The sequence below is a fragment of the Watersipora subatra genome, chromosome 4 (assembly GCF_963576615.1).
Source record: "Watersipora subatra chromosome 4, tzWatSuba1.1, whole genome shotgun sequence".
Lineage (NCBI taxonomy): Eukaryota > Metazoa > Bryozoa > Gymnolaemata > Cheilostomatida > Watersiporidae > Watersipora > Watersipora subatra.
In genome coordinates this window covers 54,476,217-54,492,675 of record NC_088711.1, presented here as the reverse complement: position 1 = coordinate 54,492,675, position 16,459 = coordinate 54,476,217, and the positions used below count along the sequence as shown (strand labels likewise).

At 36.4% G+C, this 16,459-nt stretch overlaps 1 protein-coding gene across 2 annotated transcripts in view; it reads left to right on the top strand.

The window, feature by feature from the left end:
• The first annotated feature begins 969 nt into the window (after positions 1 to 969).
• Positions 970 to 16,459, top strand: part of LOC137393033 (band 4.1-like protein 3) — a 51,597-nt gene continuing 36,107 nt past the window's right edge. Inside the window, exons 1-2 of one of the 2 annotated variants that reach the window (XM_068079416.1) lie at positions 970 to 1,084; positions 11,770 to 11,870. In XM_068079416.1, coding sequence (XP_067935517.1) covers positions 11,814 to 11,870 — 57 coding nt within the window. In that variant the 5' untranslated portion in view covers positions 970 to 1,084; positions 11,770 to 11,813. Of the gene's footprint in view, positions 1,161 to 11,769; positions 11,871 to 16,459 lie in introns of both variants that reach the window. The other variant, XM_068079415.1, reaches the window with a different exon arrangement.

Here is a 16,459-nt window from a genome sequence, read left to right as displayed (position 1 = left end):
TGTTTTTTGGTGGCCTGACACTCTAGAGTGTTTTCATACAAAAAGGGTATGTTTTTTTTAGCTTGGCACATGAATACCCCTTTCCACACAGTAGAAAGAGATATTCACGAGCAAAAAAAGGGCAACTAGTCTGGGGCGATAAAATGATAAGGGGTGGTTTTTTTTTATTAATGTGTACGTCAGTGGAAAGGGTGCATTTTAAAACATCTCAGACTAGCCCTTGGGGATGAGTAGAAGAGAGTGAACATCCTGTCAACTATCACGTATTGTGCGTGGGACTCACGCAATCACCCCAAATAAAAAAATGAATATGCTTGAGAAAGGCGTGAGATTTTTACCCCAATTTCCACAATTTTATATATACTATCATTGATACATCAATTGCCCCAAAACTAAATCTCAAGCATTGCCCCACTCCTGGGTTGGCAGGCCTGAGAGTGAACCTCTTGGGCCTAAATCCTTAAAACATTTTTTGAAATAGCTAAGCTTTCAGTGCTGAGAAGACACTCCCACGTATTAGTATTTAAATTCACTAGTTTCAATTTAGAGGCAAGCAAAAGAGTTTGGTATGGGGTTACACGTGGTTTGCGTTTTGATTGGCAACCATCGATTGATTTTAGTAAGCGTTTTTGGCGATGTTCTAAGAGTTATTCTCTCAGGAACCAGTTCATGTTGCGTGTCTCGATATCTTTTAAGCGGAATACGTCGTGGTGAGCGGTTATAACCGACGAAGATAAAGGACTATTTAAAGCTAGTTCGGCAATAAATAATACTCCGCCAAACGACAATTTTATAAGGATTAGAAAAAATAGCGAAAATAAACGATATTTAAGTTCAAGATTTTTACATATACAAAATAATGCAAAAAGCCCTAATTCAAGTGACGAAATACTAAACAATGCTTACAATCAAATTATCCAACTTTGTGTTTTGAAGTTGTCTTGTCTGTAAAAGCTACTTCCGTTTTCAGTTTGACTGCCTTTAGGAAGTTAGTATAATTCCGAAGGTGTACTATTTGCTATCAGTTAACTAGTACTTTCCGACACCGGCTAAACGCTGTGCATAGATCCCTACTTATTTGCTGGTATGTGATTATTTCTTTCACACGTTTGCATCTAGCATTGAAGGTGATCACCAAGCGAATACTGCTATACAATCAAGTGAGTGATTTGTTAAGTTGATCTCATCGCGCTACTGTTGCTTATAATGCTTATATATATTTTTCTAATTATGGCTATCGTCGGTTCAATTTTATTAGTTTGTATAACTTGGTCAATGTAGCGTCAATGCGATTGCAGTTATATTTTACAAGTCATGTACATGACAAATATATTCTGAAATTGCTTTAACAACGATGCATTGAACAACGCCCTGTACTACTATTGTTTTCTCATCAGTATCAGTAAAATTAGTTACTAGTAACTGCATCTGTTTTGAATTAACCTCTGTTTATAATCTGCAGCATTATTTTAATATAGGCTCTGATATTAACTGCCAGACGCGCCATGTTCAAGGACGTGCTGGCTTTCACGAAAAGTTCTAGCAGACAATTTCATGTACTGACATACTTAAACAATCATACATAGCAACACCACAGTTATATACATCTAGCTAATTTTCATATTGCAATTATGTCGTGCCATATCGTTTACTTGCATACAATACTACAATATGCATACATACTTGGAACAATAAAGAGCAATGTTACTTGAAACTGGCGTCCTTTATGGAGACTACCTTTTACTCATGACATTTTTTAGTTATTCACAATTGCAAATCGAACGTATACATTATAAATCTTGTTTACAGCATATGTCAAATGCCCTTTTTAAGCTATAGGTTACCATTTCATTGACCGATAGCATGTTTTTGATGTGATACTTTGCTAAATGGAGACAAACTGCTATACACTCAAAATATTTTGGTTATGGCACTCACTATATTATTGTGTCACTCTGAAACTGCATGACCTTATTATTTTGATTAACTTGCACAATCTGGAAATACAAAATAGCATTTAACTGATGGGTAAGCCGAGCACTACACTATGTCCTTGACGAGGATTGCTTTAACTTCACATTGTTAACCCTGATCATGAAATTTGATACCTTGTTCAATGCTTCATTTCATGATCATGGAGTTGGTAAGCAAGTAAAAACAGTGATTGCAAGCTCAGTCATCTCAACTTCTCTCCTTCTTTGAACCAAAAGTAATATTAAAATTGCATTTTCCTGATTACCAAATCAATTTTAAATCTATACACATATGTAAGTTCATCTTTAAAAAATGTCAAAACCAATCAAGCTAGATATTAATCGCTGTTCCACACTCAATTAAGCCCATGAACCCGAAATGTATCCTATTTTAACACATGCAGGAAATTTTAGAATGGGCATGTTTATCATATATGTTGTTCATTAAGGTATTTTTGTATACTTTTTGTCCTACAATGTCTTGTGAATTTTTAGCAAAGTTTATCGTTTTAGCAAAGTTTCTTCATAGATCTATGTAGTTTTGGTCGAGTAAGCGCGAGATTCTATAGTTGTGCAATTCAGTGTGCAACATTTATGAAGTATGTTGCATTTTCTTTGTTTTATGGCAATCAATCACCAAATATCTTGCATAATAAAGCAGGTTGTCACTGGACTTTATCTATCATGGTCAGTATTCAAACAAACAATTGGTGTTAAGTTGCCGTCTCAACTAGCAAATGGGCACTTTGCCTTATCCAGTTTATTATCATCTGAGTCAGTCCTTTGATGATGGCCTAGTTAACTATTAGATCAGTTGCAAATGGGTTGATATCTTTGCCTGTGATTTCGTTCCATTTGAGCTAGAGTTAGTACAGCCTGTAACAGATGCCAATATGATTGACTGACAGGGAGTAGTTTAATTTGGTTATAGTTTAATTGAGCTATGCTCGTATAGCTCGTATTGAGCTATATTGAGTGTGAAGCAGGTTGCATTACATCCAGCCCTTTTACTTTTCAATCGTGCAGGTGATAAAATGCTGCAGATGTGGTTTCTGTCGATAGTTGGTATGTGACTTATTTCACCTGTTGCTCAGCAATTTCAGGACTTCTCATTTATTTTGTTTATGAATGGAGGCTAGTGCACTACTGGTCTCAAGCTGCATTCAAACTAGCGGATTTGCAAACTGAGTTTTAATGGCCAATCTCTGAATGGTTTTATGGGAGCTATTCACTAGATTTTTTTGTTTACACTAGACCGAGAGCGGGTGATTTTGCCAGTTTCCATTTGCAGGGTCAGATAACTTTAGCTGATATATTTTTGGTCAGTCATGCTTTGCATTTTGTTGACTGTTTCTTACAATGTTTCTCATGGATGTTTTTAGCAAGTTTACTGATTACTTTGCATAAAAATGCATGAATATAGAGAGGATGATATTTTGCTAACATCATATCGGTTCATCACTAATAGTGCACAACTACAGGGAGACCGATCTTTCACTAACATAATCTGTTTCAACTATTATAGCAATGGCATCATAATTGAAGCAGATGCTTCAATTCTCATGCCGTTGCTATAGTAATTGAATCTGGGCAATAATTCAGTTGATTGCACTTTTCAGCGGAGCTATCAATGAAATTACTACCTGAGAGTAAAACTATGACAAAAACATGCTCTAATGTGATGACAAATATTGTGCTCACTTTAAATAACAATGTGTGATTTGGTCTGAAAATGATTTCAATTGCTACTCAAATTCGAAATTGGCCATCAATCGGGCACTGCCCAATAAAATTTCTTTCTGTACAAAATTGGGGTCATTTGTTCTGTTTACACAATGCGATTCTGGGTCAGTGGGAAAAGTCTGAAATCGGCTGGTGTGAATGCAGCATCATGGTTCTAATTAGTTGACATTCTGACATTTGCTTGTACTTAACTATATTCTTAAGCCAAAGGCATAAGTAGTGCATATTTTAGTTGACATGTAATGTATTGTATGTAATCTGTTGTCTCTCTTTCTCTTGTTTCAGAGAAAACTGTGTTTATCTTATTGCATAAAGTCTATGCTCTCAATAGTGGCTGTGGGTTGTTCTTTATGGCTATGCATGTTTGCGTTAGCTTGATACAAGTTGTCTGTGCTTTGGTTGCCTTGGAAAGCATTTAAGCAGTCAGTCATGTATACTTAAGCACTTTAAACGCATAGTCAATAGCATAGTTGATAGCGGAGAGTGGAGGAATTTCAATGATATACTTGTTGCATTATTTATGAGCTAAAGGTTATGAGCGGGAGGTGCTTGCTAGTCAATAAAGGGTTGTATATATGTACTAACTTCACTTCACATCTGGCCTTCTACTCGTGCTGTATAGTTCTCTATTCTCTCGCAGCTCTACAAAGCCGCTTGTCATGGTTACCACACATGTTGAGAGGTCTTTTGGTCTACTGCTGTTGCAGCCCCAGCGTTTAAGGCGGTTTTCTGACATCTTTGCGTGCTGGATCTTTCAATTGCACTTTGCTATCTTGACATGATATGATCTAAACCTCTTGCGTCTATAGTTTTTAGCTTGTCTGTAATAATGTATTATATGTAATAATGTATTATATGTAATAATGTATTATATGTAATAATGTATTATATGTAATAATGTATTTATATGGTTAATTCATGAATCTTTTTTTTAAATGTTTTGAAGATTATAAGATAAATAAGATAAGGTCGATTTTTAATACTCGGTCTGACAGCTCATTCTAGATGTGTTTTAAAATGAAACTTGGCGGATATATAGGAGTGTTTTTATATTACGATTGTACGTAAAGTCATGATGCGAAATATCGTACACTCTTTTAATAGTCAAACAGAAGTCCTTAGATTTGTATTTGGTGAATGTAATATAACTTTATAGTACTTTCCGAATCCTAAAGCTTCATGGGAAATTCCAATCTATCTTTTATTGCCTGTTTATTGATTGTTGCAAAGTGGACTTATGCCAAGCTTGGAAATAAAAAAAACTATACATGCATGTTTGGAATAAGGTGATCTTATTCAAAAACAATGGAGATACTTGAAATAATGACAGGTAAAGTTCAAAACATTTTAACTGCGCTGGCTTTCCTTTGTATAATGATAGTGCTATAGGCCTATATATATTGAATTTGGAAAATGTAATTGCGGTACTTTTAACATGTTTTATTCATTTGTCAATCTTTAAAAACGACCAATAATTCAAGCACTTCGATTGGAATATATGATATAAATTTTGGACTAAATATTCTTATAAAAATATGCTGCATTTCGAGTAGTTCATTCTTAAAAACATAACAATTAAACTTGTAATATTTATTAACCTCTGTTTTCTGTTTTCATGGGATCCCAAGTTGGTATTTTTTACATATATATCCATAATATTGCTAGTTTCAAAAGTGGCCGTTTAGTGTCAATAAAAGCTGCTATTGGCAGTGCTGTATTGGCAGTGTACAACACAGCGAGTAAGAAATGATATGACCTACTTAGGGTACCTGAGGGATTAGTTTTATTGATTAACCTTGAAACAGCGAAAAACCGTATAGAATCGATTTTTTGTTCTGTCTAGCTGTAAATTGACATAATAAAATGTTACCTACCATCTTATCCCCAATGTAGATATGAAATCCCAAATCCAATAAGCAAGCATGCCTACTCGATTCGCATCAGACTGCCCTGTGTATTTCTCAGGGCTGGTGTCCCCTAGAGCACCTCCATGTATAACAAAGTGTACCGACATGTATCTGAGTTACTCCAGAGTTATTTGAACAAAACACCTAATTAGTCTAAAGCTATAGCACTCAGAATATAGATCATCTTTTTATGTTGTTCTTTTTGTTGTTGCTTACCTCATTAGAAATTAAAACGAACCTTTCCGAATTTTACTATGGCAATCAAATATATTGCTGGCCGGTTTACTAAAATATCGGTAGGCCCTTTTACAAATGACTGGAGGAATCAGAAATGATGGGAGGTGTTGTACATTAAATAGCTACATTTTTCAGTGCCTAACAGAGTACCTTTTCACAATAATCAAACTGTAACAGCTTGTTCAATGCCATAATTTGACTGTCATCATTACTTTACTAATGACTTATAACAAACATGTATTAGTTGTAGAATGAACTACTAACTTGAAAGATTTGTAGAAATACCTAATACCAATTTGTTTCAGACCATACATATTTCATGTGGCTATAATTCTACAACTTTAACATCATTAAAGAAAAACGTGCCGACGCAACGTAAACATTTTCTATGGTGGAGCGATATGCATAAAATTCATATAATAAAATATTTTTTTGCATGTAACTAATCAGTTTCAACAAGAACCAAATGATTTTACTATTCGTGAAACTGATCATATCTCTTATATTAGGCTCTTAGACTAGGCCTATGAGTATATGACTGAACGTATGCTAAGTTGTTGCCCCCAGCCAGAAATCATGGTTCAAATGTAGGAATATGTCCTACATTGTATCCCGAGTGGTGGAGGAAGTTGTAATTTGTAGGTCAAATGACGAAAATAATCACTTTTCAAATTTGTTGAAAAGTGAGGGAAATAGTCCAAAATTTGTTAAAAAGTAAGGGAACAAGGCCCTGTAGGTAAAATGGTGGAACAGCCTCTAGTTGCTCCTATCTAGGCATGCAAAGTGATGATACATTAGTATCAGATTCATCTAGAGAGCATGGTTAACAGATGAGCCTTCCTATCGCAAACCAGTTGCCTATGATTTCATTTCACTTTGACTCATTGCGCCAGCCGTATGAATCAAACGAGAGAGTTGAGACATATCAGTCTGTTTGCTTTATGGCCAGTGACCCTATTTGAATAGAGTAGCTGGATTGGAATGCCTTTGCTCCAATTACGTCTTGTAGCACATGGTCACGCACTTGTTATGCCTGAGTCAAATAGGATTGTTTGCTTTTACTGCTTGATTGAGTTTGTGTAGCCAAGTTTTCAACTTGTCCTGTAGTTTGGAATGCGTTGTTTGGCTTCAGTTAGTTCCCAATGCTTGCCTGTTGTTGAAACCGTTTGCCGATTTCATGAGTTTGAGGAATTTTGTTGCAGCCTAGGATTGGGTTGATTACTTGTTATGATTGTCGATAGATTTGCCAGAGATTGACACGCATCTCGAGAATCTGTTCAAGTTTGCATTACTTTCCCGCTGACATAAATCTTCATGACTGTTTCAAGTGTCTATTGAGGTAATGCGTGAAAGTTATAAATGTTGCAAGTAGTGTTCATTTTCATCTTGTCCCTTAATTTGTCTCATCTAAAGTATGCTGGTACTTTCCGTATTACAAGCATTTTGTAACCTTGAAGTTGTCCCACCATAAATGCCTGTTTGGTTACTTACTTACATGTATTTCACTACAAAATTGTTTACTGCTTTGAGTTGTGGTTCCAATCCTATTTACAAACGCATAAATTTTATACCGAATGCTAGTTCACATGTGTCGTAACCCAAAGCTCATGAATATGCAATAATGCCCTATTTATTTACACTTGAAAAACCTGAATTTGAATGCTTTACAAAAGCCCATATACAAACAGGTGTCTATCGGCGTGTTACTAAAATAAGTATTACTGCAGGAAGTCATACTACCATAGTGATACTTAGAAAGTTATTCTGTTCATACTGTTCCAATATAACTAATCTAAATCTAGTGTCTGAAACCTGTTTGCATCTATTGACTTGTTTACTATGAAGGTGAAATCATCCCTTTGGTTTAATTCATATTGTAGAGTTCCCTACCATAGACAGCTTGAGCAATTTAATAATTTAGAAAATATTGGAGATGATTTTGTGATTTCAAACCGTATTAAGAACTGGGCTAAATTTTATGTAAACTTTATAACAATTGCATTTCCATCAAGAAAATTGTTTGGAGGACCTGGACTTGACAGCTTCACAACAAGTTTTTACATGTTACAAAGTCAGCATCATATACCAACTGTTACGCAACTCAACACTTTGGAAGCTATTAAGAGGCCATGAGAATTGTTACAAGGATTACCTGAAGTTATCCAGATTAGAGTGAGCCATCGTGTTCTATGTGTAAGAAACAACCTTTTTGGAATGTTCTATGAGTCATCTGCCAGATCAGTTGTCTATGTGAGATGAGTAAAATGTCTTGCTGCTGATATCTTCTTTTGCATAGCTAATTTTAATCACCTAAAGTGCAACATGTTTTCAGTTATTTGGCAATGTCTTACACATAATTTTGATGAATACTCATTGTGGAACGGCTATTGATATAAGACTATTTTCACTGATATTGTTGCAATATAAAATGAATCACATAATTGAATAATCAACCTACTCAAACTGTCTGAAAAATGAATTTTCTTGGAGTATTTTCCTTGTGTATTTCCTTGAATTTCCTTGTTTAGGCAGCTTTTAGCATCAACTTGAATCTTAAACTATGATGGAGAGTTGAAATATTTGATTAGTTTGTGACCCAAATAATAAAATACGCATGTAGTAATAAAAAGTTATCTACTGAAGATTCACTCGTGTAACTGTAAATTCAATATGCCCATTTTAAAATTCTTAATCGACACTCGATATAAATTTCACTGTCAGTCTTGAGATGAAACATTGACAGTTTTATTCAATTTGATGAAATTCATTGTGGAGCAGCGAAATCAGAAATCATGCTAAAATGTGCCAGCCTGCTAAATAGGATATTTGCTATGTGAATTATTTTATTGCTGTTATATGGACAACTCATTTTAATCACATGCGGTGCCCCATGTGAGATTTTACTAATTTTGTGGATCACCAAAGATGGATTTCCTTAACTGGTTGAAGTAAAAATTGTATTTTTCTGTTTGCTTCTTAACAAACCTCTCTGGCTGGCATACATATTGTTATTGTTAATTAGCTATAAATATAACTAGCTCTACTAACAACCTTGGCTTGCTGATTCATCAATAAATGTCTAGCATGTACTGTACTATGGTTATTGATATAGTCTCTTGATTGGCTCGCTCTGCTCTGAATAATTCTCCAATTCAACTAGGTGATGTACTAGTGTTTAAACATCAATTGTTAAATGCTCTGCAAGTGAAAACGAAAATAATATCAGGTCAATTTAATGAAGATCAAATGGATTTAATATCAATGTGGTTCAGAAAGATAGTTGCCAGCTCTGTCCAATAATATCTACAGACAGTCTAAGTGAATTTGGCACAGCATGATTAAAGCTTACTGTAATATTTTGACGATGACGATCGGACGATGACGTTTTTCTGCTAACAATTCCTAGTTAAAGGCTGGTTAACACTATCACCGTATCTTGGCGTTGATGCCACAATACTTCGGTGATCATTGAGGATCACGATGTTCACAGTATCACAAGCCCATCGGCGTTTGCATCAGTGACGTAGTGTTCTCCTTTTTCTTTTTAAATTCTCGCGAAGAAACCTTTGTTTTCGCGTGACTACAATCTAATTCTAGTTCCGCATCAATGGTCATAAATAGAAATAAATCATGCTAACGGTGAATTACCATTGCCGAAATGGTTCACACTTGAGAGCTGATCGTCGGTGCTCGACGAAAGATCGGGAAGGTTTGACAGCTGCAGACTTTCCCGAAGTGTCCGCGTTGCTTCGTCGATGCCATCGGTATATGGTTCACATAATCGACGATGAACGTCGAAAGGAAAACGCTCACATACGACGATATAGTGTGAACCAGCTTTTAGTAGTATGCAATTAGTATGTATCAAACATGATATAAATTTAGGCCACATATCTTTAGATGACAGCTTAAGTACTTCATACTTGAAATTTTGTTGAGTTGAATAATGATGTGACACTCATATCACTTTCCCAGACTCCATACATGAACATAGTCGATATACCGTACTTTTCAGACTATTAGCCGCTACTTTTTTCTGATGGTTTGAGCCATACGGCTTATATAAGGCTGCGGCTATTCTGTGACTTTTTCTTTCATCGCTAGGGCGCATTAACCAGAATCTCCGGTTAGTGCGCCTCTAGCGGTGAAAGAAAATACGAAACAATGCCTTACGGTACTGTTCTGTTAGGCACCAGGTCAAAAAAGCATCGATTAATAGGAAACTGCTGTTAGGCACTGTTCCGTTTTAAACAGGAAAGTTGCTGCCGTGTTAAAAAGCACCGTCCTGAGTTCTGCGACCTATACAAAGGTGCGGCCTATGTATTGTTAATTGTCGTTTTTTAGAAAATAAAGCAGATACGGCTTATATAGGAGTGCGGTTTATAGTCCGAAAAGTACGGTATATTCCTCTGTAGTGCAGGTAACTGCAGTTTCGTAAGTATTTATGCAATACAATTTCTTTGAGAGGGTTTGTTGATATCAAGTATTAAATACTATCATTATAACATTAAGAAAACACTGGCTCATGGAAAAAGCAATGTTTACGACTGGGGTCAATATTATGTTTTCTTGCTACCCTGTCAGTCAATTGTGCCATGAAAGGTTGTCAGGTGTGTGGGTAAAGCTCAGAACATAACTATGTGCACAATTATTAAGCAACATATAATTTGGCCAACTGGCGCAGATGTTACTGTATTGGGCTATTAAGCCGAAGGCTGTGAGTTCAAATCCCGCATGATGCAATATTTTCTTCCAATCATCAACCGTCGCCTTCGACAAATGCACAAATACAGCCCTTATTATAGTGAAGACTAGCCGAATGCTGGGCGTTGCATGAGTATTAAAAACAGCTTGCAAACAGTGGCAGGTTACAAACAGTAACAAGTCGCCAAACTTAATAATAAGAACTGTGCGAACAAGCTTTAATGACGCTTCGTGTAATGCCAAGTCTCTTTTAACCCACATAATGACCCATATGGCCCAATAAATCCATTGCATCTTGTGTAGCCTAATGGGATAGCTTGTCTTGTGATCGGGAGGTTTTGAGATCATATCTTCTGCATTACAGATTTTTCATTGCCAACTTTTAATCACTATAGCTGAACAGACACCGAATGACCAATGACCAACTTTGAGATTATAGATATATATAGATTGGCAAAAATGACCACAGCTATACATTGATCAAATGGTCCACATCTGTACATTGATCAAATGGTCCACAGCTATACATTGATCAAATGGTCCACATCTATACAGTGATCAAATGGTCTACAGCTATACATTGATCAAATGGTCCACATCTATACATTGATCAAATGGTCCACAGCTATACATTGATCAAATGGTCCACAGCTATACATTGATCAAATGGTCCACAGCTATACATTGATCAAATGGTCCACAGCTATACATTGATCAAATAGTCCACAGCTATACACTGATCAAATGGTCCACATCTATACATTGATCAAATGGTCCACATCTGTACAGTGATCAAATGGTCCACATCTGTACATTGATTAAATGGTCCACATCTATACATTGATCAAATGGTCCACATATATACAGTGATCAAATGGTCCACAGCTATACATTAATCAAATTGTCCACAGCTATACATTGATCAAATGGTCCACATCTATACATTGATCAAATAGTCCACAGCTATACATTGATCAAATGGTCCACAGCTATACATTGATGAAATTTGTTAATAGTAAAAAACGATTAAAAATTAAACTTCTGAAACCAGTTTTCATTTAATAATTTTGCATGAATTCTAAAATTTTGGCAATTGATGTGGACTGTACACTTTGAATGGAATCGGCATTGTGTCTGGACTGCTTTAGACATAAGTAGGGTAGCGATATTCACCAGTTTGATAAAGGCTTGTGCACTCATTGTAGAGAGACGAAAACTGGCATAGCCACGGGGTGTTCAAGGCAAAGCTATGGTGAAGTGTCTGGTACATCTCCTCGATGGAGATAAGTTCGAGACGCAATTACAGGTGAGGATCAATGAGTCTTAGCTGGTCATCATTCTTGGCCATCTGCGAATTGGAAAGCTTGTGTAAGCGCAGAAGTTATTGACCTACATGTCAGCCGAGTGTAGATAATGGAGGCATGTGCCTATGCAGCTGGTGATAGCTTGAAAGACCTTTCTTGCAGCCACTCTAATGTATATTAACACTCTGAATAGTGTCTCCATCTGAATCCTTTACGATGTGAAATTGCTTGACCCGTGTAGAGTTATATTTTGACCAGCCATTGAGAATGGCTATGGATTACTACAACTAGATTTCATGGGCTATATATTCATGATAATTATATTCATTGCTATTCATGATGTCAGAGGTAACTTGTTAGACCATTTTGAACTGTGGCTTTTAATGCTGAATTGCTTTGCTTCAAAGATACTGGTGTAGCAAAACAAGTCCATTTCCTGGAGTAGATGTACTAATCATGCTGTTGTCTTCATTTAAATTTTGCTTTTTTGTCCCGATTTTTCATCCCAAAGCCTGTTATCACGGGTTATGGGTAAATGACTTTGCTCTTGGCTAGTAAATTTGCGATTGACTAATGGTGCGTTTACACTGGCCGATTTTGTCACCGGTTTTGTCGTGCACAGGCAAATTTGATGAGTCGGTGTCGGTAGGTGTGAACAGAAAGATCGTTGTCAGCACCGATCTGAAAGTCGGTGTCGGTGAAACCCAGCAGTGCCCGGTTGCACCGACCTATCGGACGCTCATCAGCCAATCAGAAGCTAGGAGCCTCTGATTAAATGAGCCTACGCTTTAATGACAGTGCTAAGTTTATGAAACGAAAGGGCTAGGTTTAATGAGAGGCTAGGAGACTGTCATTAAACTTTCCCTCGTGCTCTTTCTGATAGGGAACTTTTATTTAAATTAATTAAAAGTGAATAGCCAGTTGTACGACTACTACTATTGATATGACAACATAAACGACAATTGATAGCATAACGAGTAACAAGGCTATAATAAAAAGGACAACACATATAATAAAATATTTACAGACATATAAAATATATACAAACATATAATTACATATAATACAGACTGTCAGAGCTGCCGCAGCCGATCCTGCCATCAACAAAATCTCATCGTCATCGGAAGACTCCATTCGGCATTCAGTAGTTGCTTATAGCGGTAGTAGGAGCAGTAGTAGTAGTGCAGTACTAGAATATAATTTTCCACATCAAGCGCGTTGATTTTTATGTGTACTCGTCTCCGCGTGGTCGGGCGAAGGTCAGAAGGGCGAAGCGCTGTGATTGGCTGTTGGTACCGACAAAAATAGTTCGATCGTTGCAATGTTAAGGGGTAGTCGGTGTCGGAACCCATACGTGAAATGTCTGAGGTACCTGTCTGAGTGGAGGTATTGGCACCTAATCGGAGTCGGTGTTGGCCAGTGTAAACGCACCATAAGGGAGTGTCTAAACATTGTTGACTGTCACAAACTATGAATAGATAATCTTGATAATTTAGATGGTATAACACAGTTTTAAGCTAGTTGTTTCATATCTCAGAGCTTGGCTACACGCTGGCAAAAGTTTATAGCATCTATCCTCTGTAGTTACACCTTGACACTACTGGACTTGTCCTGTTAACAAATAGATAGACCAATGAGACTAGACTTGAAGGCCATAATGTCTTTGCCAGATTTCGCATACCATTATTGAAGTATCAGCAGTGTATAATTATGTATTATGGATCATGAACAATTTATGTTAGTTAGCTAGTTAGTTGTGTTATTATACTTTTTTCATGGAGTAGCATTACACGTCAATGATGAAAATCAGTCACAAGTACAGAATAATTTGGGTTCAGAGATATGTCATACTGGAGTGGAACCTCGGGTCGCCAGAGTTGGAAAAAAATCATGGTTTTTTAAAAATCAGATTTTATATGTAAAGCAGGTTTTTTAAAAATGTCAATTACCAGCTTTTTTCATAACCGCTAACATGTTATTTTATTTTGTTGAAGTGTGCCACGTGAAAACATTAGCAACATAACAAAACAACTTTGCATCACTTTAATTTATTAAAAGTTGTTTTTATTTTAATTTTGACCAAGTTGTGCAGTTCATAGTTACAGTAGACCTTCTATAGGTCCCATTTTCTGACATTTTACAACGAATGACGCTGAGCTTACAGACAGCCGGCATTGCATATATCTTATGCGTTTGCAAGGGATTTGGGCGAATAGCATACATCAGCATCTTCGTTATTCCAATGTATTCAGCATACCGAATGACAAATTTGAATTGCAAGGTCTCTTCATTACTTGCTTAGAGCACCATAGTGGTTTAGCAATGCAGCTTCAACTATGCAAATGCCACACTTTGTCAGCGGGTGCCCCCCTCACCATTAAGGCCGTGTACTACTAGTGAGTGTACTACTAGTGAGTGTACTACTAGTGAGTGTACTACTAGTGAGTGTACTACTAGTGAGTGTACTACTAGTGAGTGTACTACTAGTGAGTGTACTACTAGTGAGTGTACTACTAGTGAAGTATTTTGTCATAACTTAGTTATAATTATGATTTACTGGTGTCGCCTTGTCAATGAGGAGAATTTTCACTGTATCACCAGCAGGATACCAGAACTAGCATCGAATGCTTTATGAGAATATCTACTCTCTTGGTCTCCAGCTGTAATAAAAATGGCATCCAAAGGTAATCGATAGGTGGAAGAAGTACAGCTTACTGAGTTTGGAAATCCATCCGAGATAAATTACGAAAGAACAGTCTGCATGCCTTTTTCATCTTGCAAGACTACCTCTGTTTATCTCTATATATACAGTAGGTGCCTTTAAGTCTTGATGACTACAAAGGGCGCTGACACTTGATTTTGCACACAGAAAATTGGTTTCCTTTGAACTTGGTCAGCGAAATAGGCAGTTTGACACCCACTGCACCCTATAATTTAGAATGCAATTATAGATGTCTGGCAGAGAAGGCATCTGCAACATAGAGCCTACTAACATATTATTAACGAATAACAATTTCACAATTCCTATTTTGATTTACGAAACAACTTTCTTTTAAGAATGTATGAATAAAGACCTTTGGTTTGATGAGCAAACAACCCTTTTATTTGATACTTTAAATAGTGTATTATTGTCTGTGTGCCATATTGTACTTTTTTCAACAGGCTAGTAATTTTTCGTGAGTAGTATGCTAAAGATCTTCAAAAAGTGTGTTCATTTCTTTAATAAATGATTGCCTTTACTATGCATGAAGAGTTTGATACCGTTGGAGCTATACAGTTACTGTCATAATGTGGAACATAGTAAGTATGTCACTGGTTACTAAAAAGAATTAGGCAATTTTGTTTTGCTAAAGAATCAGCTATGATGCATCGGCTCACAAGACCGAACATTTATGCTAAAATTATGGTGATTACTAATTTTCTTTCAGGCGATAAAATATAAAAGTCAGTGATTTATTTAAATCAGTGAAATCGTGGAATCAATTTAAATACTCAATGTTCGTCGACATATACTGTCAAGGTTACCCTCTATAGATTGGTCTACTATATTAATTCATTTAGTAAAATTAATATTAACATAGTAGATGGTGTCAGTATTTCTCACAAGGTGCGAAATATTTGCCTCCACTTTTGCCCCTCTCTATCTGTATTGCGATGAGAGTCTATTGCGAACCCAAAATGTTGTGATTCTGTTGAAAATAGTAACGGCGGTTCATCCATGTACCAGAATTGAAGAATAATGCAATACATAAGACCGATGGTAGTTCGACACATCGACTCACTTCTGTATGTCGGCAAACCAAATCTTAGAGATCCTTCATTTGGCTGAAACTTGCAAGCCTTGCTCACACCATGTTGGTGTTTATTAATCCTTTGAACCCTAACGGTCGGTTTTCCGGCATTGCATAGGGTGTGTCGGAATCCTTGACGGCTAGAATTCCGGCGTTCACCTGGCTCTGTTTACAAAAGCTGTTTACAAGTAGCAACATAAACCAATCAAGTTAACTCTTGCACAGGATATTAGACCAGAAATTTCACTTCCATTTCTAACAGTTTTCAAATATCTTCATCTACTTCCTTCGTTTTAATAAGAAATTTTATTAGAACGATATTGCAAAAAAATCGATACAACTCGTTCGTTGGTAGGTCATAAATGATTGTGAGGCAAATAAAAAATTATATAATACTAAATATAAATTTCCAGTACATTTTGAGTTATGAAATGGTGATGAACATGTGCTCGATAGATATGATACTACTGTAAATGTTTTTACGAGTTTTTAAAACCTACAAACTTATAGTTTTAGCCCGAATAACGGTGAAGTACTGTTTTTTTTCTGTTTGTTGAGATTTGCTGTGGGTTGCCTGACTATTTCACTAGTGTTTTACCAAATACCACTGTATTATGAGCACATTTAGATACATTTAATAAAAATTTAAAAACTTGGGATCGTTGGACAAGTTGCCCAGGGTTACTAACACGCATTTACAAGAACGGCCAGGGTTCAAAAGGTTAACAGTGGCTCATAAGTCAGCTAGTTTTCAGTCCCGAGCATTCTTTCTAGTCATGGTGCACATTTGAGCAGACCTG